Raw genomic sequence first — 26,752 nt, 5'->3', positions numbered from 1 at the left:
AACAATTCAAACATTTTAATCAGTAAAAGCCACCTCACCTCCGCATCAAATCAGGTAGATTCATTAAACAGAAAACAAATGCATTCGGCCTGATTGTAGCATATCTAAAAGTGAGTTCCTTCAGCTGTCCTGACTTTTTTAAACAAAAGCAAACCATTTATTTAGCAAAAAAAAAAACTTGTGAAAATCCACTGTATTGCAATATACCAATTTCAGATGGAGCTTTTAGGGAGCAGTTGTTCATCCTCAATTATTTGCATGTATGAACAATTTAAAGTCACCAGTTAACTTGCAGCATTTTGGATTAACTGGAAGCTTTTTAGGGAATTATTGGGACATCCTGATAGTAAAGAGTTACAGTAGTCCAGCCTGGAAGTAACAAATGCATGGACCAGTTTTTCAGCATCACTTTGAGACAGGATGCTCCTCATTTTGGCGATATTGCGCAGGTGAAAGAAGGCAGTTCTAGAGACTTGGTTTATGTGTGATTTACAGGACATATCCTGGTCAAAAATGAGTCCAAGGTTCCTCACAGTAGTACTGTAGGCCAGAGCTGTGTCATCTAGAGTAACTATATGGTTAGACAGCATAGTTCTTCATAGTTTTTCTGTACAAAAAAAAAAAAAAAATTCCATTGAGCCATTGGCCGAAATTTGTCTGTCTTACTGTGAGCTGCTGCTATAATGCTGATCTGATGAGATGTTAATCCTTCTCACATTCAGCTCTGTAGCAAATCCTCTCGCCTTCTGGTAGAAGAAGAGGGAGAGCTCCCGGTCTTTGAGAAAGTTGTGGTAAATGGTGGCCAGGCGTGTGCACAGGTGCAACTGAGACCTCTTGTTGCCTAAGTCCATGGCTGCAGCCAGAGCCAAGTGGTAGTAGCCTGCAGCATCAAATGGGTCCTGTTGAGAAAACAGCAAGATGTACAGCTCCTTAAAACATGACACCTAGTCACATTATTGCCATTGTATTTAATACACATACAGGGGTCACACTCACATTTGTCCGATGTCACAGTCCCTGGCTTGGTTCTGTCTCTGCCTCATGCCGTCCCTTTTATTATCTAACACAGCCCTTGTCTTTGTCCTGTTTTCCTGTTCCTGCTACCTGTTCTGTTTATTTAAATAAACTGTGGCAATGCAGGAATTTCCTTAAAAAATGTTTCAGTGAGCCTGTGTTTATGTATAACCTCTCTATCTATTGTATCTAAAGTGAGGTAAGGTAACTTTATAAAAAAAGTGACCCATATACAGTAACCACTGAAATACACAAAACAGAAATCGCATAATACTATTTAGGAGGACAATAGTGGCAGGTACAAAAGAATTCTTACATCTGTTTGTCCTGCATCTATAGTAGGTAAAGCATATCTGTGACCAGAAGGCAGCAGTTTATACTCAGCAAAAGGGGATGACTGCAATCCACAATGACAGCCTTTGCTTTGTTTGAAGCGCTGACTCTATATAAAGAGGACAATGTGAAATGCAAGTTTCCCATCATCCCCAGGTACTTGTACTGCTGCACCACCTCCACAGTCTGGCCATGAATCCAGGCAAGGGGGCACGTAAAGGTTTTCTTTGGTAGTCAATAATCATTTCCTTTGTTTTTGACCCATTTACCTCCAAAAAAAACTGCGTTTACACCGTCACTAAAATCATTCACTATTGGGCCATGGTCAGGATCATCTTTGCTAAGTAAAGACACAAACTTAATTATTTGTCTACCAAACAGGATGTGCTTAAACTAATACTACACAGACAATTATAATTTGTCATGTTTTTATTGAACACACCTATTAAATATCCAAAGTGCTGATGGAAAAAGTAAGTGAATCCTTGGATTTAATAACCGGCTGAACCACCTTTGGCAGCATTAACCTCAAACAAGTGCTTCCTGTAGCTGTGGATCAGAGCTGCATAATGTTCAGAAGGGATTTTGGAGCATTTTTCCTCATAGAGATGCTGCAGCTCAGCCATAGTCCCAGGATATCTGCTATGAACGGTCTGAGTTCATTCCACAACATCTCTATTGGGTTGAGGTCTGCGCTCTGCCTGGGCCACTCCAAACTAATCAACCTTAGTTTCATCAGTCTGCTAAACATTTTCCCAGTAATGCTGTGAAGTGTCAAAGTGCTCTTTGGCAAACTATGGGCATGCTGAGTTTTTTTGGACAGCATCAACTCTCCATGAAACATGATGTTTTCATTTTTCATACTAACATGAAGACAACATTCCAACAGTAAAATATGGTGGAGGAAAATCATGATTTCAGGCTGCTTCACTGCCTCTGAGTCTGGACAGTCTGCCATCATGGAAAGGAAAAGAAAAACCCAGGTTTATCAAGGAATCCTACTGGATAATTTCTCTGCTGTTAACTTGAAATCACATGTATCCAACGTGTCTTTGCAGTTTGGAATGTGCATCAGTATGTGCACACTGAGAAAATAAGAGCTCAGAACCATCTGTGCCCCATGAGGGCTGAAGCTGTCATATTGGTCGACCCTCTTGTCAAGGCGTTTTTCCTCCCTGAGCTAATATAAATGAAGCAAGACATTTTGTCCACTCTATTGAGAGTTTTGCATTTAAGCCACATGAATTTTTTTTCTGCCACACAAAATGGGTTCTTGTTTTCTTTGCTTCTGGACCTTCAGTGTTTGACACATGTGGGAGTTCCTCATCAGGCACAGAGTCAGAGAAACTGTTGGGCTTTAGGCTATCTTAAGAAAGAACTTTTCAAGGTTGTCTCACCATAGCTTGGTGTGATGCTAAGGCTGATACTGTCGTTTCTTTAGCTGAATGGTAGTGGACGTTGTAGCAACACGTATTGTGAAATACAAGAGCATACTCTTTGGGGGAAAAAAGTACTGTATGCTGTTAATGCATGTTAACTTGTCAACACACAAATGCCCAGCTTTAGCATAGCCTCTGTTATTGCAACATTTTGTGTAAGCATTTTAAACTGCAAGGTTTTAGTTTACACACCCACACCTATATACAGTTTGTGTGTGTTTAACTGTCATGTAATCCCTTACCTTCAGATCATAGAATATGATGTCTCCCAGTGTCTGGTAGATCCTGACATAATACAGTGTTTCTTCATCAAACTCCAGAGGTGTTGGGCAGAGGGTCAGTGTTTTTAGGTAATAGTGTTCAGCCAGTTCATGCTGCCCCACACAGTGGTAGAGAAAGCCCAGGCGATGGTAGGCCACTCGCTCATTCAGATACTCACCTGTATGTAAGACCAAACACAAAGGTAGTAGCAGACATTTCTATAACACGACTACCAGAATATCTGTAAATTTCAACCTGGGTTATCAATACACATGTGTATCACTTTGGCTCTTACCAACAACTACTGCCCAGATCATCGCGACATTTCATTCTGATATTTACAGTGCTCAGGTGAAAATTTCTAATGGTTGTGGTCATCGCCTGCATTGAGCTACACTGGCCCCATCAAGCCAAATTCCACGGTTCTATACAAATGCAATCTTAATTGGTATAAAATGTATTCTTTATCCTGAAAAGAATTATCTGTAAAGAATAGCAAAATATCCCTTCACAGGTTTCATATGTGATAGCATCCATACCCAGGAGAGCAAAATCTGTCATCAAAAATATAGCCAGCCATACAAAATATAAAAAAAACATAAATAAATAGGAGAATGGAATCTCATTAATGAGAGGTGTACTGAGGTTTGTTGCAGTTGGTTAAATTTGGACCTTTCATTAGAGTTTAATCAGTCTAACATTTCAGTTTTTCAAATTAACTGACTTTGTTCTACTTGGATGTTGGCTTAAAACAAATAAAACTGTATTAAACGGACAGGCTTTGTAATTAACAATTTATTGATAGTGGCCAGTGGTGTATTCAGTTTGTTATATACTTTACAACAGACATATGATCAAAATCTAACTGCATTATGTACAGTATATTAAGCATTACATCAATGTCAAAGAAATACTCAGATATGTTGCGTCGTTCAAAACACAAAAACCAGCTTTATGAGCATACTATATTTTATATTATTAATTCTGAAAAGTAACCACTAACTACAGTTTTCAAATAAATGTAGTGCAGTAAAAAGTAGGAATGAAGTAGCGGCTAAAGGAAATACTTGAGTAAAGTACAAATACCTCAAAACTGTACTTAAATACAGTGCTACCTGAGTAAATGTATTTCGCTACATTTCACTACTTCATAGGTGGATGACAATAATTTGTCCATATCTTGTTATTAAATAAAATGCAATCCAACATTACAATCATAAAACAAGAGAAAATGTTAATATTTGTGTTGGGAGTCGTTTTTCATACCCAGAGTGATACTGATGTCCAGTGCAGTCTGAGCAAACTCAACAGCCTCCCCATACAGCTTGAGACTGATCATTACTTCAGTCAACTTATTACACAATCTCAGCCTGGTACGAACACTGCTGCTCTTCATTGCGATGGGTAGAGCACGGTCCTACATGATGGATTACATACAGGACATTTTGAAAAGTTTAAAGGGTAATTCTCTTTACTATAACTTAAGCATTATTTTTGTAGCTTTTAGCCAAATAAGGAGAAGTTCAAAGATCACTATAAAGCAATATAAAAGGAGGATGAAGAATTTGCTGAGCTTTACATCAAGGTTATTAGAGTATGAGAGCCTTGGGGTGATAACAACAGTAAATTCAAGGGAGGAACAGGAAATAATTTAAAATTATACCATATTGACCAGTCTTATAATTCAAACTTTACCCTATAAAAGGTGATAGCCTTGTCTCTGTCCTGGCAGCTGTCAAAGAAAATGTCTCCTGCAGCTTCCAGAAGCTTCAGGATGAACCTGGTGTCTCCTGTGCTTAAAGCAGCATCCTGGGCTACCTGACAATGACAGCAACAAAATACAGGCTTTCATTCTAAAATGTTTCATTGTGACTTTTTGTTTACTTGTTAAAGACTGCACAAAGCACAAGCCAACTGGGCAGCTGGTTAGTCCCAGGGCCAAAAGAGGGCCCCAAACACAGTCCTGAAGTGTCATGATACCCTGGCCAATTTGCTTTGGTCATCTCCTTCACCCCGGTGTCTCTCAGCTCCAGTCATCACCTTGCCTCAGGTTTGCTCTGCTTGTGTCTCTATGCCTCGCCTCATCTGTGCACTGACTTACTTGTGGAATCACAAACTTCTTCAAACTAAGGGCACAGACACACTAAGCCATGATGAAGGCAGACTGTTTGCATCACCTCACGGAGGCAACAGTGGTGCGGTGGGTAGAGCAGTCGTCTCCCAACCAGGAGGTTGAAGGTTTGAATCTTGGTGCCGGCAGTCCACGTGTCAAAGTTTCCTTGGGCAAAACACTGAACCCCCCCGTTGCCCCTGATGGTTAGAGCCATTGGTTGAGCTGGCACCACATATGGCTGCCATCGGTTCTGTACTGGAAACAAATTCCATGTGTGTAACATACTTGGCCAATAAAGGTGATTATCCTTATCCTCACATCGCCCTTGTCTGGGGTACAAAGTGATAGACTACAGCCAACTAGCACATACTGTATGTTCTGTGACTACGTGAGAGGAAATAACTCTCCATACCAGCAGGTGGCGCAAGTCTGTATTTGTAATTCAAAGGGAGAGAGGAAGACCTAGGACTGCAGATATACAAGTTATAAACAAAGCAGCTCTTTCACCACAGATGGTTTATAGGCACTTCTAATTGAGAATATGTTTAATAATAAGTTGCAAACGGCACTGGAGTTGTCAGCCATCTGTCCTTTGGTTGTGGAAGAAGAAAAGAAGACGAGGAGGTGAAAAATAAGGAGAAACCACACTCAATAGGTGAAATCATGGTTACTACAGGGACAAGCCCAAGGGGCTCTCCTGAACCCTTTTCTTCTTGTGCACTGGTTCGCTAAGATGAACAACCAGCCAAGAGTGATCTCTCTCACTGACAGGGTCCATCACTGATTCAACATGGTGAAAAGCCACCAACAGAGTCCAACTAGTGTCAACGGTGCAGCACATACCACAAAACTAGAGTGAGAGACACACACCAATGACCCGACTGTGGCTGACGTGTCACCTGTTGGCAACAGAGAGACTATGTCTTCCCTATGTTCAAGTTCAGCCCTGCAAAGAGGATTTCTTCTACCTTAAGTGTCAATCTAAGACTCTCTTGTTTCTGAAACTAGTTACTCAGTTTCTGCCCTGTGAAGTGTTTAAGATACTCACCCATTACCCAGTTTAGAGTGTTAAGTTATTCTCCTTAGTTCTCCTGTGAAGTGGAATTATGTTACTCTCCTTGTTAATGTGCTGTGAGACTTACTGGTGCACATTAAGTTTCATAATTCTTACATGACTGCTGTGCTTCCTGCATTTGGGTCCAAATCTGTTAACCAACCCTGACATGAAGAGGGACAACTTTCTAATACTTCACAAGAAAAAGGCATACTTTTGAGAAATGTTTTAAGGAACAAACATTCTATGAATTTAATCATCTCATGGCTCATGGGATTTAGCTTGTGACCTCTTAAGAGTATCAAATAAAAGCTGGTATTCAAATGAAAACTAAAATGTGATCATAATCGCCACTCCACCTTCTTTTGACATAAATACATTTTTGGAAAATTTACAGTCCTCAAAGAACTTAAAGTTCAAAGTTGATTTTCAGTCTTCGTGCAATGTTGTCCTGCAACTGATACACAGACATAAAATAGCTATGATATCTACAGAGCTGTTCTCAGACCTGTACATAAAGGTCCACAAGTTCAGTCTGGCCCAGCAGGTGGTAGATCTTCCCAGCATTCAGCCAGCCATACGCCTCCTTCTCTCTGCAGCCCAAGTCGATGAAAATGGCCAGACTACTCTTAGTACAGTCGAGAGCTGTCCGGTAGGACCTGACAACATACAAAATAGATAAATAAAAATAAACTAGATCAGCCGGCAAATTCAAAAATAAATTCTTATCGTTAACACCTTCAAACTAACAGCTGAGGTTACTTTCATTTTCAAAATGGTTGTGTGTGTACATACAGTATATATGTATAAATGAATAAATAAAAAGAGATAGAGAGAGCTACTGTGTATATATAGACTGGTATTTCTCTATTGATAACAACTCTATACAGCCTACAGAAACACCTTGGAGAAAGGAAAACTATGGTCCAAAACTCCAACCATAGTACACAATGATGGAATGTGTGGTTGTACTTAAAATGCACGATGTATATGTAGTGTATCTAACCCATGGTAAAACACAGCAAATACTGTGCTCAGTAGGACTAATGAAACATTCTTCTGTTTCTATTACCTGTTGTACCTGTTTATATTTGGAGAAGTACAAATATTGCATGTTATAAAAAAAAAACTGAAAGATGAATAATTTCAAACTTTATTTTTTCCAATAAAATTTTTAATTAAAGAAAAGTTACAAAAATGATTGCGTATGCTATAAGTTACAATTCTTAAAGAAAAAATCAGAAATTGGAATCAGCCAAGAAAACTGCAATCGGTGATTCTCTAATAAACACACACACACAAACACAAGCACCTTTCTGTGCCCTGAGTGAGGAAGAGTTGGCTGATTGCTTCCAGTGCATCTCCTTCCTGTCCTCTGTCTCCTTTGCATCTCAGCAGTTTGACCTGGTGCTGGCTGTAGATAACACACTGGGCCTGGTCTGGACTCTCACACCCATATAGATGGCAGAGCTTTCTGGTTGCAGAGAGCTGGCCTGTCAATGAGCGATACTTAGTTTCAGCTCATTGAAAAAAGCTAAATTTAAACAAAATATACATTATATCAGATCACTGTAAGATAAAACAAATGTAAGTTAATCTTTTGACTTACAGTCTAACAAGTTGGCATTGATAGCCAGTAACAGAGCCCACTCATAGCATCCTTTCCCATAATACAGCTGTTGCTGCTTCAAATAGTGCTGTCCTAGCTCTAGTAGCACTGTGATGAAGTTCGCTTCATAACCCTTTGCGTCTAGCTCTGAGAACAACTGCACAGCCTCAGTCAAGTGCTTCTGTGCTAGTCCTTTAGCTCCAGCCTTGAGACACAACAGCCCTTTGTGAAGACAATGAAGGACAAAGTCATTTCAGAGAACTGAGATCCATTGGAAGAACATCTGTCATAAAGCCTATACCATCTTACCTAGGTTAGCCTGAGCTACAGCCCAGTTTGACAGGTCCTCATACTCTTGGCAGATGTCAGCAGCAGACTGGTAGCTCTCTGCTGCCCTCTGGAGATCTCCCATACTTCGAAGTGCCACACCACGCATGTTGAGGACCACACCTTCATGTGCAGTTAAAAGAATAGATCTTAGTCACTGCCACTTCTCCTGCTCTCCACACTGACCCTGTTTCCACCCAGAATGTCACTATGCTGCAAAAGATGAGGGATAAACTACACAACTTTGGTTCTGTAAAAACATACATTCCAAAGTCCTTTAGAGGCTCAAATGCAGCTTCAGCTATCCCACTAAGCTAATTCGAGTCAGTTTATTTCAAAGCTATAGTCTATTTAAAACAAATTTCCCTCTTTTATGTCCTTGGATAGTACCTTGCTGTGCTGCGGCAGGATACGTTTTAGTAGTCGTGATTAGTGGGATAGCTGAAGCTGCATTTGAGCCTCAGAAGACCTTTGGAGTGTATGTTTTTATAGAACCAGAGTTGTATAGTTTGTCCCTCATGTTTTGTAGCTTAGAGGTGACAACGACCAAGACCTATTCTTCATCTTGGTGTTGCTTTATAATCCCATACAACCATAGAAACCCACTGACCTTCCTGAGGGGTTGTACAGTGTTCTGGCATGGAAGATAGGACCAAGTCTAGGATATCCAAAGCAACACTGGGCTGGTTGTTTTCAATGTGAAGCCATGCCAGAAAGATAAGCGCACCATTTCTTTCTGGGACCGAGACAGGGGCTCGCTGTGAAGGTGGACTGTTGTTGATGAGAGTATGCATTTGGTGGATAGCGTGTCCAACCATTTTGTGCTTGTAAAAAAGTTGGCAGAGACAAACAGTAAGCTGATAGCTCAGAATATGGTATTTATCCTTTCCTTCTCTTTGGACCTTGGTTAAAGAGAGGGCTTGGTGTAAAAATGGAGCCACCTGAGGCAAGATGGAGGCCTGTTGATTTGTGATCCCATACAGTTTGTTGACATTGTCCAGAACTAGAACCATGCCACTAAGACAGTCACTTAGTGTGGAAGATGGCTGCAGAGATGCTTTCCTGGCTGAACTGACACTGAGATGGGGTTTGGAGAGATCACTGTAGAGCCTTCCCAGGGTCAGGTGTCCATGACTGAGAGAGATGCTCCATGTTCTTTCAGCTTTAGCACAAAGAACAAGTAGTCTCTCGAGATAAGGAACAGATAGAGCCCTGTCTGCACAAGTCCAGTGGTACTTTGCCAAGAGAAAACAAGCTCGTGCCTCTGCCATTTTGTTGTGAGAGAGAATAGCTTTCTTGAGGATATATTTAAGAACAGAGTTGTCCTCTAAGCATTCTAGGCAGTCTGGCACTCCCAGTAGCAAGGCAACAAGTCGCTCTGTCACAGCAAAGAATCTTTCAGTAATTTTCTGCAAAAGATATATAGCAGCCAGGTTGGAGTAGATGCTGGCTAACAGCCTGAGGTCTGTGAAGTCTTCTAGTGGAACACTGAGGGCTTCCTCAAAGTAAATCCTGGCCTGGCTGAACTTGGACTTTCCAGCACAGAGCTTACCCAACAGGAAGCACAAACGAGTCTGTGACCAAAAGAGTCGCTTCTTCCTGGCTGTTTCCCTAGCAACACCCAGAAAGGCTATCAGCTCATCCTCGTCAGAGTGACCATAGAAAGTGAAGGATGTGAGCAGTTCAGAACTCAGTCTGTACAGGACACCAAATTCTGCTTTGTAGTCTTGTCTCTCTAAAAAAGAAAAAAGAGGAGTAAAGTTCTCAGTGTTGTTTACTTCCACAACTGGGTGAACAGAGAAACGAGGAGGACTTGGAACTTGGGCTTCAGTAAGCATGACTGCATCCTCTAGAATTCCATTCATGATCCCACTGGAATCTGAGGATGAGTCTCTTCCTTGATCAAGAATCCTCTCAATATTTCCCTTCAGGTCAGTCTGCCAAGTATCAATTTCCCTTGAAGAACTGACTGGAAGGAAAAAAATGATACAGAGAAGCAATGTTATAATGAAGAGAGACAAGACATTGACCAAAAACTGACATTTGGATGGCAGTGCTTACGTGATGTTTTCTTTTCAGAGGCTTGGAAACTGATAATATCTGAAATTGAACAACAAAACGAAAGTTAAAGTGAATGAAATGCCAAAACCTTAACAACAGTTCATGACTAATTCAAGCAGCAATTTGCAACATAGTGTGCTCTCTCTCTGCTGTTCCCTGCACTGGCTTTATAGAAATAGTTTTCTTGCCCCACTGCTGGCCATAGTTTTAGTGTAAGACAGCTTTGTTAAGGTACTAAATTGTTATTGCAATTATTTCTCCAAGTCTTGCAGTGAAAAGAAAATATAAGGTGATACATTCCCTTTAATTTCCAAATGTCAATAACTCTGGTTGGACACCAGCGATGCAAGGCCCAACCCAGCTGACAGGTCAGGAAAAATGAGACTACACCTCTGCCAACTGCTGGATCTGCTCAGTGGAAAAGACAGACACACATATTGTATATGTAGTTGCTCACAGGTGCCAGCACCAAGGGAGGCTGAGATCTGGGTGAAGTTACCTATAGGATTTTTGTTACTAGGTACTAAATGAGTGCATTGCAATGTGTGATGCTTAGTAGGGTTTTCTTCTTATTTTGATCATTTTAATGATTCACTATAGTTTGTAATTTATTAAACACATTTTAGGAAACTGATCTGAATACCGCAGTTGCACCTACTGTGTATTCTACAGGTTTCTAACTTGTATCACTGGGGCTGATTATTGATACTGATCTCTTGATTATGGAACTGGACTTATATTAATAATAACTGGTTTGTAATTTATTAAACACATTTTAGGAGACTGATCTGAATACCGCAGTATACCACTTATTAATATAAGTCCAGTTCCATTATTTTCAATATTCATTCAATTTGATTTGATTAAATTCAGTTTGATTCATCATAATTAATTTACTTCAGATACAGTAAATACTAATTCTGCATTAAGTGCTTCTCATAATCTTGGGAACTTAAAAATGTTTCTAAATTCAACAAGTCAACATTGTTGTTTCCTTAAGTATAAAATTATGTAAAGTTCACATTACAGCAGGGCTCTAAAGTGCTTGCAGTGAAGCATTTCACTCACATATGTAAGTAAAAATCAGTGTGTGCCAATGTGAAAATTGTTTTGGGTACACAGGTGTGACTGACTGACCATGCTCCTTGGTTCTCAGCTTGTAAGGGCTGGAAGCATTTTATCAGTACTCGAACAGACCAGTGAGTGAGATTAGTGGATTGGAAAATATGGTTTTGTGTATATGGAGTGGCTTCTCCTCTGTCCATGTTGGACCAAGAGTGGTGCTGAGCTCCTCAACATGGAGCAGAGAACAGCTAAGACAGTATGGTGGAGGAGGGGGAGCAGGTGAAATATATTATGAGGTGAAAACACCTATGCTCTACTGTACATGCAATAAAACCTTCATAAGAATCAGACCAATTTATCAAAACACCCACTAAATGAGCATAAACATGCAGAGCACCGATCATTTCAGCCCATCCACTGCTGGTATGTGTTAACTATTGAGCTCTTTGGGGCCTTAAATGTCAGGTGCCATGTTGATGCATCTTGGCTCAGTGAGACCATTCCGGACAGCGCAGTACAGCTGCCAGGCTTCAAGCTGCACTGACTGGATCATGTAGTGGGAAAATGAGAGAAGGTGGAATCTGCTTCTATATAAATGAAGGTTTGTGTCAAGTGTTAGGGAAAACTTGTAACATGGACTCAGAGGTACTATTCATCAACTCCAAATCATTAATTCACAGCGGGAGTTTTCCTCGTTTATTTTGTTTGATGTTTACATCCCACCTCAGGCCTGTGGTGCTACAACACCCACCTGACCAGATAACTTGCATGGAACTGAAATATCCTGACTTCCTACTCATTGTCTTAGGGGAACAGAGCAACCCTCACCAAACAGACAGCACATCAGATGTCCCACGACGGACAAAAACACACTGAATGTCTGCTACACTGTAATAAAGGACACCTATCGCTCTGTCCCCTGTACAGCCTAAGGACTGTCTATTCACTACACACTGTCAGTTGTGCAACATACAGACATGATGTGCAAGAAAAGCCAGCAGTATCTTTTTTGTCTGAAACAATTATGTTCTTACATTTTGTTTGTCAGTTCACCTCTCAGTGTTAAACAAAAAAGCTCTACATTTTGTTTGTCAGTTCACCTCTCAATGTTAAACAAAATTATTAGGTGCAGTGTCAAAGTTGAAACTCAGTCTGCTTGACCTTTAAAATAGGATACAGTGTTATACCTTGTGTGTTTAATTGTGCCCAGCACCACTCTAACTTTGGAGACACATATATCAATCCTGCTGCTGTATGATAACTAACAGTATTTAATAAATTCAAACAAAAAACACCAACATCTGTAGGCAACAAACAAAATTCCAATGGGCCTATTAATGTTTTGGCAAAAGCCATATTACTGACTGGCACAGGTTTATGTTGTTGTGACCCTCATTATTTTAACCTGTAAGAGACTCCTGTCTTAATCACATTAAAAGCTGTCTTTTTATAGACATTTCACTTTGTAACAAATGAATGAGGCAAAAGTCAACATACAGGAAAGTGTTCTGTGATTTTGAAGTGTGTGTATTCCTCCGTCAATTAAAGCAATCAAAACACCTTTTGTGCTCTCTGTAGGATTTATGGACCATTGGTGTTGAAAAGTTGGAAAAAGGTGTTTGTTCAGATTATGTCCTGTGTCCAGAGAAAAGCCTGTTCAACCAACATATCTATAATTATATTTTTATGAAACAATGACTTTGAATCTTTGATACCTTGTGGTATTTTTACATATGACACATTATGTTTTATGTTATGGTACAAAATCAATTTTTTTCTAACTTTTGTTCGGAAAATATGTCAGTGGATCTTGAATCTATCAGATGGCTGACATGAATATACCAAATACATTAATCATTTACCATGCACTCAAACCTTTGTAAGTAATAGAAATAGAAAAATGGTGATGGAATTTGATTTTTTTAAAATCTGTGTGACCTGTGTGTCTCTCTGCAGCCTAAATATCTTACCCAGTTTATAGTTATGACCAGTATCATTTTGAGATTTCTTCTTCAATAAGGCAGCTGCTTCTTCTATGACTTTGTCCTCTTGCAGACTGAAGAATGATTGTTCCTCTGATTCCAAAAAAATATCTCCTGGGCTGAAATGGTGACAGAGAAAACAACAACATATGGTGTGGCCATATACTCTGTTGTAAACCATGTTAAAATGATCACACAGTAATATTGATGACATGCTCACTTGTAAGTGTCAGTGGATGGTTTCACTAGCCTCGTCTTCACCAGACCCACTTCTCCTGTTGTCTCCTTCCTGCCTATGAACCACTGAAAACAGGACACCAGAAGTCCCACAATGATGATGCAATCACCTGGTGCAATGTTTAGCTCATCTGGACCCTCTGCATCATACTGTTCTGTGGCCATACAGGTTCCACTGGCTGAATGAAGGAGAGGAAATACGATATAAAAATGAGAGATATTCCACAACTTTCAGTATGGCTCTAAATTCTCTTTAGTACATACTGACCATAAAACATCTAGTCTCAAGGATAAATACATGCAGTCCCAAAGTAGTGAAATTAATTCACTAATTAATAACAGGTAGCCCTGCACCGACAACAGCATCATGGATCATTAGAATCCTCTCGTTAACTGCAACACATCCCATGCAGCAGACACACTGTTCCGTTTGCTTCCTGTCGTGCTCTTATTTTGACATTACTACCTGTTTTTGTTTCACCACAATTTTTGGTCTATTTACTTTGATCATTACTCAAATTAGTTTCAACTGCTTCTGATTACTCGCGCCTGTGTCCACCAGCATAAAGGCAGCGTTTCCTCAATAGAACGCTGCCAGATTGTTCTAGACTCCAGCTCTAACTTTCCAGCATTAATCCTTGCCCGACTCTCTAGTTTCTGACCCTGGATTTCTGTTTTTGACCACCGTGTATTGCCCTGCCCTTCTAATTTGGACTGCTTCTCTGTATATCGGCTTATCGGACGTCCCTTTTGGACAACGCCTTTTGGACAACGCCTTTTGGATTCCTTGGGTGTATGTGTTTGCTGGTTCTGACCCTGGACTGTATTATCGACCTTCCGCGAACCATGATATGTATCCCACAATCTGTGTCTGCATATCACAGGTCCAGTGCTTACTGTGTCCCCAGCAATTGACATACAGTAATAATACGTCTGCAATGCTGAAGCACTTCAAAGCCAAGCATGACGGCATGCAGGAACCCACAGATCATGGTAGGTCATACTTATTATACACATTCATCCCCACACTGATTCCTGAATGTGATATCACAGTACAGTGTGTTTGTCTGTCATAATGAATTGGAGGCGTGAGCTGGATGAGGCCCTGGTGAATATGCTGGTGAAAGACTCCCAGCCCTTTTCTATTGTGGATGATCAGGGCTTCACAGAGTTCGTGGGAAAGCTAGACCCCACATACACCCTGCCATCTAGACAGACTCTGAAGAAGATGGTGGATGACAAATATGAGGAGGAGAAGACAAAGGCCAAGGCTCAACTGCAGAGCATGGAGGGAGTGAGTCTGATATCTGATATGTGGACCTCTATTAATATGGCTGCATACCTTGCAGTCACTTGCCATTATGTGTGTGACAATGCAAAGCTGGCCACAGTGGTATTAGCTGTACTGCCATTCCCTCATGACCACACTGCTGAAAACATCGCATCTGCTGAGAGGTCACTCATGGCAGAGTGGGGCATTGAGGGAAAGGTTAAATGCCTTGTTACCGATGCTGCAGCAAACATGACAGCCACCGCCAAAATGTTAGCCATAAGGCATGTTGTATGTATTGCACATGCACTTAATTTAGTGGTTAGGAAATTCCTAGATCAAACACCTGGCCTAGAAGACCTGCGCACAAGGGCACAGAAAGTGGTGACCTATTTTAGGTCAAACACTGCCGTGAAAGAAGCTGAGATCTGTGCAGCAGCAAATGAATTGTGCAGTGATGAAGCTGATCCAGGAGGTGGACACATACTGGAACAGTACCTACCTGATGCTGCAGCGTCTATAAGATGAGAGGCAGACAGTGGGAGCAGCTCTGGCATCACTCAGAATGGATGTGAATACTCTCTTCTGAGGATTATGTAACAATAGCAGCGTGCTTACAGGTGCTCAACCCATTTTACATGGCAACAGTGGAACTGTCCCAAGAGAAGAGTGTCGGGCTCAAAGGTCATTCCACTGATTAAAATGCTGCTTCACACAACCTTGACCAGACTGGACAACACCACCAACGTGGCAGCAAAACAGCTGGGACAGAACATATCTGCAGCCCTCGTCAATAGGTTTGACACTCTTGAGAGCTCAACCGTCCTGTCACTGGCCACACTGCTCGACCCCAGATTCAGGACCATTGGTTTCCACAGTCATGACAGGGCACAACATGCCATGCGACGTCTGACTGCTGAATGTGCAGGGTTGCTGAGGCACACACTGGGCACATCTACATTAATGATATATGCAAGGTTTCTGATTTAGTGAAAGTGGTTTTGTTTGCTGATGACACTACCATATGGGCATCGGGTGAAAACCTACAGCAACTCTCTGGACGGGTTACACAGGAACTTGAGAAGATAAAGAAATGGTGTGATAGTAATATACTATCTCTGAATTTGGATAAAACTAAATTTATGGTATTTGGGAATCGTAGACTAGATAATGAACTTCAATTGAAAATTGGGGGAGCTAAAGATTGTGTATTTCCATAAGTGGGGTAAAACTATGGAATAATTTAAGCGCGGACATAAAAAATAGTAATAGAATTGACAAGTTTAAACATAAATATAAAGGTATGTGTCAATCAAGATATAAGCAAGAACAGGCTTAATGATTAATTAGATGGAACATTGTGGGTGTGGTGTATGAATGTTAATACTCTGTAATAATTCTTTAATATATTACTTGTGTGGTGTAGAACAAAATTATCTATGTAGAGATTGTTAAAATTCTTTGATTTAGTGGGATATAAGACTGCTGTGTTTTTGTATAAAGCCAGGAACAATTTATTACCTGGTGGAATTCAAAAACTATTTAATGAAAGGGAAGGGGGATACAATTTAAGGGGTCAGTTAAATTTAAAAAATTCATGCTACACGTACAACCAAAAAAAAAATGTTGTATTTCCATAAGTGGGGTAAAACTATGGAATAATTTAAGTGTGGACATAAAAAATAGTAATAGAATTGACGAGTTTAAATATAAATATAAAGGTATGTGTCAATCAAGATATATGCAAGAACAGGTTTAATGATTAATTAGATGGAACATTGTGGGTGTGGTGTATGATTGTTAACAGTCTATAATAATTCTTTAGTATATTACTTGTGTGGTGTAGAAGATAATTATTTAAGAATGTAATTATGTAAGAAATGTTAACACTCTGTAATAATTCTTTAGTATATTACTTGTGTGGTGTAGAAGAGAATTATTTATCTAGAGATACTGCTTGCAAACCAATGATGGTAAGATGATGTCATGGGGTAGGACTGGATAAGTCTGACTTCTTCCTACTCCATTCAAGCATGTACTAGGTATAAGCAAATTGATATTGGATTAGCATTTGTTGGATATGTGTAAAATTATGTGTCTTGACATATCAACTGTCTTTACATGCTTGAAAGAATAAATCAAATCAAATCAAATCAAATCTATGGATGATGCTGCTACATCAGCCCCTCCTCAACCAGCAGCACCACATGACCAAACTCCATCCACCACAGATAATGTTATAGGTTTGTATTTATTGCGGTACAGTAGACATTAAAGCTTTTGGCATGATCTTGCAAAAAAATTGATTCTTATTCTCATAAACGTCTTAAAAACAGGGCAGGGAATTATATTTTATACTCCACAATATGTTTCTTCCCCGTTTTCTCCCATAGAGGTCAAGCGATACCTGACAGATCCTCCCCTGAGAAGATGTGATGATCCACTGACCTACTGGGATGGGCAGACACGTGTACCTACTTTTGTTCTCACTGGCACAATAGTACCTGTGTACACCAGCCTCATCGCATGTGTTCTCCAAGGCTGGAGGGGTAGTCAGCAAGAGACGAAAGCGGCTCAGTCCAAAAACAGTGGAGAAACTTCTGTTCCTGAATAAAAATGATTGATTCTCCATCCCTTGTATTTATTCACACCCTGTCCTAGTTACATACGCACATATTACCATCCTAGCACATCCTGTTTCCCCAAGCACGCCTTCTCCCACCTACTACACTACATACATTCATAGACTCGACCGACTGACCAATCAAATCTATACAAATGTTTTCACATCAGTCACACAAAGCCTAGTTCAGTGGTTCTCAAACATTTTCTGTCATTCCCCACTTAAGAGCGTGGGCGAATTTTCAAGCTCCACTTGCCAAAAAAATGATAATGAAATCAGCCAATTTTAAAATAACAAATTTATTGAAATATCAAATAACACAAAGTTCAAAACACATAAACTATAAGTGCAACTGTATCGTTTGACAGAGGGATAGTTTTCAATTTTGCAGCACTTGTCTCATCCAGCATAATTGACACCATGTCTACAGCAGCAGGGAGAAGGAGCTGCTCAGCAACTGTGTGTGTTTTTTTTGCACTGTGCAATTCTGTATGCAACTTTGAATGAAGCCATTTTTGCTTTGCTGTTCGCTGATGCAGATTTTACCAGGCGATTTTTCTGCCAGCTTTCTTTTAAAAAAGTCGAGTGGCTTATTAACGTGACTGGGGATGTGTTGTCTCTAAATGTCTTAATTTATTGGGTCTCATGCCGTCTGCTGCCAGCGGCTTAAGACACAAGACACACATGGGTCTCTCCTCTGCCCCCACCATTCCCACCGTGAATCCAAGCACAAGATAGGCTTCATATTTTCTTTTCACCTGGCTTTTTGGTTGATAAGGCTACTGCCTGTCATTTTTTTTTCTGCTTGCGCTGAATCGCCTGCTTTTTTTGTGGTCCATGTAACAAATTTATCCATTTACGTTATGTCCACTACGTACACTATTGGCCCACTATGTGAAAGTTTCCTTATATTGTTGCGCTGCAGTTAACATGCCGACGTTAAACCGTTATTGTTGCACTATAGTTCCACTTTTTTTCTCCCGGGCCCCGAACTGATGTTATTTTAATTTACTTGTATTAATGACCCATTTCTAATTTCCTCCGTTCATTGCGCCCCACCTGTCATGTCTTAATTCCCCACTAGTGGGGCGCGCCCCCCACTTTTGATTAATTTGATTAATTTTGTATTGTTAATATGTGTGAAGCTGAAAGATTGGACTGAGGAAGCAGCAGGTTTAAATACTTCCCACTAGGCCTGGACTGCACCAAGTGCCCAGTACAAGGAAGGGGGGAGTTTGGGAGAAATTTATTGTTTATTTGTTGGTAGTTTATGTTAAAACTTTATTTGTCAAGTTATGTTAATTTCTTTACATTGTTTGTTTTGTAGTGTCTTTGGTCTACCCCTTGTGTGTGTTGTTGGTTTGGCCAGCCAATATATATGTTCCCCTGTGTGTGTGTCACTTCTGAGGTCAGTTGGTTTTTGTTGAGGTATTGGACAGTTCAATTTGCTGTATTTTGCGTTTACTTATCTTTTGTTGACCTCTTTTTAGGGCCCAATTTATGTTAATGTTTGCATTTTTCCATACATTTGGGTTAATAAAAAAAGCCCATTGTTTTGAACTTTGAAAGCTTTGTCTTTTTGCCTTACTGCTTGGTCCCCTGACAGTAATCTTGACTGTATTTGTACATGACAAAACACACATTTGGCAAGTCATGAAAGCATTTTACCCCATATTAAAATGCTTGATAAAAGTCTAAGTGACAGTGGCAGTCAAAATGCAATAGTAAGCACTATAGAGTATGTAGTAATTTATAGTGTACAAAGTTTATATTCAAATATTAGCATTAATTTATGCGTATGAAATTATTTCTGGGAGAACACTCAGTGCATTACACTCAATAGATTTTACTACACTTACCAAACTGCAGAGGGAAGTCGCAGGTTGGTTTCCCATCACCAACTAAAATGCTCTCTGTGCAGGATTTAAAAAACCATCTGTGAACAGATGGGATCACATGATCACAGACCATAACACCTTCTATCCACTACTGTAATGACAGAACAATGAGACCAGTCACCACTACTTGTGTGAGAATATATTGAGTCTACACAACCCTGTGTACAAAAGTGACTCACTGTTGAAAAGCAATAACTGGCTCCAGAGCAGGTTTGGGTGCAGTACCCCTAGCTCCATCAGCCAGGCTGAGCACGGTCCACCCTGAGCCCAGGAATGGAGGCTCAAATTGGGCTAGTTCTCCCTGCTCCAGGTACAGGTCACCTCCAGAGGTGGAGCTGTCAAACATCTGGTTGGCACTACAACGAGCAAACAGTGAACCTGAGGACAGAGAGTAAGAGAGTGTATGCATATGAAATGCATTCAAGGTACTTAAGTATAAGATGGCATACTTTTCCTTGTTTTCTGACTTATGTAAATGTTACAATGGTGAATTATCATCTTAGATGTGACCTTTTGGCTGCCCCCCCGTGACCCCGTTCAGGGACTAAGCGGTAGAAAATGAATGAATGTAATGTTAGAGAACAGTTATAAGGCTGGAGTATTTACTATGTCTGCACTATGCCAGTTAAAATATAGGGTTTCTCAATTGCCTGCTTTTTTAAGAGTGTTACACATCTCATTTCGTCGGTACATATTAATTAATTAATCCAATTAATTAATGCTGTTCATTGTACTGTCCACTTTTGACACAACACCAGCAGCAGGAGTTGTGCACATTCACGAACTATCCTCTCGTTCTTAGGAAGAGTACCCGGACAGAACCCACGCAAGCACAGGGAGAACATGCAAACTCCGCACAGAAAGGTCTAGAACCCAGAACCTTGCCACTGTGAGACAACGGCGCTACCCACCGCGCCACCATGCTGCCCCTTTTGCAAATCATAACAATGCATAATGATAAGGTTACATATTATTTATTAGGTGACTAATTATTAGTTAAAATATGTTTCAGATGGCTGAGCACCTTCAAAAACTACATGTCATCACCTACCCTCTTGCATGAGAATGCCTTTGTAGATAAGGTTAACTGTTTCCTCCTCAATGGAAACCTCAATAGCAACTTTTTCCTCCAAAGAACTGAGCCAGAACTTCTGGTCTAACAACAAATTCTCCATACACTGGCCCAAGAAACCTGGAAGAGTAGAAATGGTTATATTTTACTATGAAACAGGCATTATATACAGCTCTAATACAATGTCATATTTATCGCTTAAAGAATTTGTTTTGCACATTTACATAAGCCCAAACACCACAGACATACCAAACATACCTATTGTGTAATATGTGGTGAACTTCCATATCTCTTCAAATGTTTTGAATGTCACAAAAATGACTTTTTCTTCACTGTTGATGGAAATGACATGAGCAGACAACTCCTATAGAAAAAGAAAAGAAAAAGGTCATGTGATGTTTTTCTGTTGGACAGCCAGACATTTTGAGGTGATTCGTGTTACGCAAACAGTCATTAATCCAATAATAATTTTCTTGCTGTCATGATTCGGTTCCACTGCTTCCCGTCCGGCTTTTATTTTGACACTATTTCCTGTTTTGTTTCACCTTGGTTCTGGTATTTTTTTACGTTCTTCATCACTCACATTAGTTTCACCTGTTTCATTATTATGTGCACCGGTTCACACCTCTATTTAGGCCGGCGCCCCCCCGGGGGGGGCCCCCGCCAGATTGTTCTAGACTCCAGCTCTGACTCTCTAGCTATCACACCTTGCCTGATTCACTGTTCCTGACCTCGGATGTCTGTTTTTGTAACCTGATTGTGATCCTGGATTATAAAGTGGTTGTTTGGTTACAGCAAGTAAAAGATCCTGTCTCTACCTCAAGTCGTCTGGCCTTATAATTGAGTTCACTACAAACACCATTTGGCGTTGCTGCACGCCATACCCGACACTTGCTTTTGGAGATCAGTATGTTGTGCAGTTTAAGTAAAATAAATGCATTGGGCAGATCCACTACTAGGTAGACGTACATCAAAAAATTTCAAACTAACGCCAGGAAAAACATTACCCCCACCCTTAGCAGAGTCCGTCCATCCATTATCTATACTGTTTATTCTTGAATAAGGTCGTGAGGGAGCTGGAGCCAATCTCAGCTGACATTGGGCGAGAGGCGGGGGACACCCTGGACAGGTCGCCAGTCTATCACAGGGCTGACATTTAGAGACAGACAACCACACACACCCACCCACACTCACTCCTACGTGCAATTTAGAGTTGCCAATTAACCTAAGCTGTATGTCTCTGAACTGTGCAAAGAAGCTGGAGTACCCGGAGAGAACCCATGCAGGCACAAGGGAGAATATGGAAACTCCACACATGGGTCAGCTGGGCCATGAACCTGGAACCTCCTTGCTGTGAGGCGACAGCTCTCTTGGCAGAGCTAATTAAAATAATAATTCATCTGAAAATACAAACTCTCTCTCCTTCAGTATAACAGCCTTGCTAGCTGTAATACTATGGCTATCAGTTATCACACTGATGAAAGAAACCATGTTTCAGTCATCCCAATAAATCAATGTGATGTTCACTTATCAAATCATTCACTAACAAAGATTTGGACGAGAGAGATCTGATATTTAATAGTCCACATTTGATTGTCCTGTTATTTTGTTCAATAAGAGGAGTAGTCTTAATATTAATTAGGTTCTTATGAATAACTCCTCTTGAGTTGATTTTTGATTTATATAATTTAGGTGGTCGGGGGAAGACACAGTCTCTATGGGGTAGTGGGAGATTTGGGTGGGTAGCAGCTGCAAAGAGACGCAGAGAGGCGTGTAAGACTGCGACCCTGCGTCCTGGTCTCAACTCTGGGTTGTCATAATTTAGGTTGTAAGATAAACTCGTCCAGATATGAGAGCTGGACCATCCAAAGTGGGATGGATGTTATCTCTACTAATCAGACCAGATTTTCCCCAAAATGTTTTCCAATTGTCTATGAAGCCCACGTTATTTTCTGGACACCACCCAGACAACCAGTGGTTGAATGATGACATGCGGCTAAACATGTCATCACTGGTCACATTGGGTAGGGGTCCAGAGAAAACTACGAAGTCTGACATTGTTTTAGCAAAGTTACACACCAACTCAACATTAATTTTAGTGACCTCCAACTGGCGAAGTCGGGAGTCATTAGCGGCAACGTGACTAACAACCTTACTGTATTTACGCTTATCCTTAGTCAGCAGCTTCAAACAGGATTCGATGTCCCCCACTCTGGCCCCAGAAATACATTTGACTATGGCTGCTGCTGTCTCTAGATTCACATTTGTGACTCTGGAGTCTCCATTTACCAGTGTTGTTTTCTCAGCGTGTGTCGCTGAGTTGGGAAAATCGATTTGAAATGTGAACATGCTGGTGATGCACTGTGGGCATTTGTTTCAAGCTACGACTGTTGCAAACTGTCCCCAAGCTCCCTGGCCCCTGGGGGCGGCTAGCTTGGCCTGAGCTATGTCTAGGAAGCTCGGCACTGACTACATGGGCCTGGCTAGGTGAGCCTCACTTCCAATGCTGCTAGCATCTGACATTTATTACAAATACCATTATCGCTAAAGGAGGCAGAGGAATAACTGAACATGCAACACTCCGAGCAAGAGAAAGAAGGACAGGAAGAGACGGAAGTAATTGCTCTCAACTAAGCTACTAGCTTAGCTAGCTTCTAAACTAGCTGACCTAAAGTAGCAAGTTAAATTTGGTAATTAGCAAGAAACTCTGTAACACAGCTGCTTAAGTAGTGCAGGCACAAGTCATGAGTCACAAAATTAGCTGATGTTCACATAAACCTAGAAATTAGTGAGCTCAAGTCGTAAAAAATCTGGTAGCAAGCACAACACAGTAGGCACAGGAAACAGGAAATAAATACGATTACTGCAAGAACAGGAAACGGCAGTATCAAGCCATTTCGGGGCCTCGTGTCACTGACAATTATAAGACACCTTCTGGGAAGGAAATAAGTTCTAGGAAACTGGTCAAATAATAAGATAATATTCATTTGAAAATAAATAAATACATAATACATGAATAAACCATCACTATATCATCTACTCACTGGACATACGAGATTCTCTATCTGAGCTACCATACATTCCTTAAACCGGATGCCAATGTGTGTCTCTTTTTCAAACAACCATTTTAGATATGAATCATTCATATCCAAGTCTCAGATGTATGCTTTTTATTGTCCTTTGTACAGTTCCCTGTACAAAGGACAATAAAAAACAAAATGATACTCATGTTCATTATTCTCTAAATCACACACAGGACAAATATGACTTTCTTCTTCCAAAGCAGCATATCAGCCTGTTTCAGAATGAAAAGACGGTGTCTCTTTGGACACGAATAATACAAATGAATGTTTATGCATTCACATTCTCTCTTTCACACAGCTGGCTTATGGAGGAAATAAGACTTTTTTTACAGCTTAAAACGCCAGGGGCTTATTATAGGTTCAGTTGCCAGCTGTGTACGTGTGTGTGTGTGTGTGACGAGCTGTACCATGAATAGACTGTTGATCTCGGCACTGTCAACCTGCATAATACGCAGTTTCCCTCTCAACATTTCCTTTAGCTCCTCATCTGCAGGAAGACGCTCAGGACCCCTGACCACATCCAGCATCACTGGCAGAACTGGAGGCAGAACACACAGAAATGCTTAACCACCCACAGTAGTAACTGAAGGTTACTCAGATGAGTGGCAGCCGGTCAGTCAGAGAACAACGTTCAGAAAGATTACAGCAAGGAAATCAACCTGAAACAATAAACAAGAGGGGAACAAAAGCTGGAAACAGTAAAGTAAGATTAAAAATATTAAGATATTTCTTAAAGGAACTCATACAAGCTGGATGGTGGCTATTCTGCCCAGTCTGTGAAATGCATTTTTTGTTGGTTTATTATAATCATAAAGAGAAGATTAACATTAATATCAAAGTCAAAAATGTTTATTATAATGCTTAATAAAGATAACTTCACATGATTAACTCTGCCCTCAGATCAGATTGTTACACTTTCTTGTTTTGTTATTGAATCCTATATTGCTAACTTAGGCCCCTTTCAGACATGCACTCATTTCATTACTTTGATGACATCTGAATGTGTCGTCTTCATGTCACATTTCTGTAAAAGTCATGACAGCAATCTTACTAGGATGGACCTAGTAACATTTACGTATTACTTTCAACAAGACACACGTCTGAACTGCATTAACAGACAGGCACATGCCAGATTATAACAATCTCGAGCATATCGCAAATATCGCCTGCATTCTGTGGCTTTCTCCATCATGGCCATGGTCATCATCAAGCTGTAAGGAATGTAAAAGTGATCCATGTCTGAGTGATGCTGTCACTTCAACTGATAGAAGCAGCCAGCAATGTTATGTTTCCCATGTCTGAAAAGGGCTTTACTGTATATTTATGGAGGGCTCTTAGTTGGTATAACAAAACCAGGAGATGTTTTTTTAGTACCAAAACACAATATGTAGTCAAATATACATTTAATCATAGAATCAACTGACTATCATCTAGACAAGTACATATGGTAGAGATTTGGTATTTTTCTAACTTCAAAGTCAGTTAAATATTTGCTGAAAAAGAATGAGCTGAGCAGTTTATGCCACAGTGGCAAAAATGCCTAACAGATATAATAAAACTAAACCCATGTCCAATGTTACAATAAAAGTATGACAAAAATTTATTATGGTGCAAGGATGAAAGGTTCAGTTGAAAATCAATAGTATCTCATAACACTTGTTAAATGTAAAGAATAGGGGAAAAGCAGGGTTGTCCCTTTTCCCCCTGCCTATTTGTTATAAAAGCATCAGGACATAAAGTATGAAATAAACTAGTAACAGTAGGATATTGACATTAATTGAAAACGCAGTGTCAAATCATGAGACAATGAACTATCTAAAACCTTTAAAATCATCCACCACAAAAGACAATGATGCCATTTCAGACCAACATTTTACAATATTACCATTTGTTCAATGTGCCAAATGGCTGTGGATGTAAGAGACCAACTCAAATCCACGATTAAAATGCTGACTACTACTAAACAATATGTACTATAAAATCATGCAGTAATATGAGCCAGTGAAGACACTGTGTAACTTAGAGATTAATAAATGACTTCAGAGAAACACACAGGTTCAAGGTATAAACCATTTTAAATTCTCTCACCTGATTTTCCACTACAGTTTTAAAGGTCACATGAGACTTGACAGTACTACTGAAAACAATATTTTGTGGTCAATTTGTTTAGTAGTATTACCTTATTGAACATGATCTTATGCTACCAAAAAAAACTTTTGGTAGCATAGAAATTGGTAGGCCAAGTTTAGATTATACTAGCTGTACTGAGCAGATGTGCAACGTTAGCAACCACTAGTATCACTAGCTTAGCTACTACAAAGTATATCACTCAGTCAGTTCTGCTTACAATGGATGGTTATCTTTCAATCTAACATTACAGGCTTAACTACCATTAGTACTTCATACAGTAGTAGCTGCTGGTAAAATGTGGTTTCTTTCAGTAAAACACAATCTGCCAGTTTAACAATGATGGCATATGATGCCTATAGCACATGATGACCAGCACATTAATAAATGCCAGCAAGGAGTGGATCTGCAAGAGGAACATTAATGACATACCTTTAACAAGTGGCAAATACCAGTGGACCATCACTGACATAGTCCAGTAGTCACGTATGTGATGTATCAGAAGTAGTACAGTACATTCTACTAAAACAAGAGTGCCATACTCTCAGCTTCTCTGCGATATCCCGAGCACATATATTCTTAAATATTCTCTAAAAACACAAGCAAACACAAACATAAAACTGGCTTGTCTGTTGTCATGTTACCTGTTGGAAAGTTTTCTTCACATGTCGACAGAGTTCTCTTCAAACTTGCAGCATCTCTGGAGAAACCATGGACTGCTGAAAAAGTACACTCACTCTTTAGGTGTGTCCCATACATTTTACATTGTGTTGGCAAGTACTGTATTATGAGCACTACTGAATATACAGCAGCTCATATAAGTGATCCATACAGCTTTTTCCAAATAAAAGCCACAAGTCCACCCACCCCCTAAAAAGAACTGAATGTCCTATAATATCTTTATATCTATATATATTACGAGCTCAGACTCAAATGTAGACTAGCTGTTTTTAGGCTCATCAGTCTATAAGAATATTAGAAACTAGAGATACCCATTGTGCTGGGTGGGTTTAATTTCTTTGGCCCCTCCAGGTGGTGTTGGCCGTTAGTTGAGCTCTTTCTGCGGCGTCTGTGTTCAAACCTGGCTGACATGTCCAGTAGAACTGGCACTAAGACTTGTCTCTCAGCGCGAGCGACGGGAGCATGGAGCTGACCACATCAACTTCCCGTGTGTGGCTTTTCAA

General features: G+C 40.2%; 1 protein-coding gene across 3 annotated transcripts; it reads right to left on the bottom strand.

Moving 5' to 3' along the window:
* Nucleotides 1–584: 584 nt before the first annotated feature.
* On the bottom strand, nt 585–26,752 carry sh3tc1 (SH3 domain and tetratricopeptide repeats 1). Of its 3 annotated transcripts, none has more exons than XM_020594913.1 (19): nt 26,561–26,752; nt 26,213–26,287; nt 23,849–23,979; nt 20,617–20,722; nt 20,338–20,478; nt 19,466–19,664; nt 19,248–19,324; nt 13,479–13,674; nt 13,247–13,377; nt 10,212–10,250; nt 8,761–10,119; nt 8,133–8,273; nt 7,824–8,045; nt 7,527–7,707; nt 6,723–6,873; nt 4,743–4,865; nt 4,314–4,464; nt 3,029–3,225; nt 585–899 (listed from the first exon to the last, which is right to left on the bottom strand). In XM_020594913.1, the coding sequence occupies exons 1-19, from the start codon at nt 26,658–26,660 to the stop codon at nt 663–665; spliced, it is 3,957 nt and encodes a 1,318-aa protein (XP_020450569.1). In that variant the 5' UTR covers nt 26,661–26,752; the 3' UTR covers nt 585–662. The 3 variants fall into 3 exon arrangements, with proteins under 3 accessions (XP_020450569.1, XP_020450570.1, XP_020450571.1); XM_020594914.1 differs by having other exon boundaries at nt 26,213–26,284; XM_020594915.1 differs by lacking the exons at nt 585–899; nt 4,314–4,464 and having other exon boundaries at nt 3,125–3,225.

The sequence above is a fragment of the Monopterus albus genome, unplaced genomic scaffold (genome assembly GCF_001952655.1).
Source record: "Monopterus albus unplaced genomic scaffold, M_albus_1.0 scaffold25.1, whole genome shotgun sequence".
Lineage (NCBI taxonomy): Eukaryota > Metazoa > Chordata > Actinopteri > Synbranchiformes > Synbranchidae > Monopterus > Monopterus albus.
Note: the sequence above shows the minus strand (reverse complement) of the source record. Positions and strands in the feature narration are given on the sequence as shown.

What these genes read in the sequence shown, in the direction of transcription:
- sh3tc1 (XM_020594913.1), bottom strand. Translation starts at nt 26,660, where the DNA reads ATGTCAGCCAGGTTTGAACACAGACGCCGCAGAAAGAGCTCAACTAAC. An exon ending in AAACCCACCCAGCACAATGG is followed by an intron (nt 26,288 to 26,560) that starts GTATCTCTAGTT and finishes GTACTTTTTCAG; the next exon opens with CAGTCCATGGTTTCTCCAGA. An exon ending in CGACTTCCCTCTGCAGTTTG is followed by an intron (nt 13,675 to 19,247) that starts GTAAGTGTAGTA and finishes TCCTTCATTCAG; the next exon opens with CCAGTGGAACCTGTATGGCC.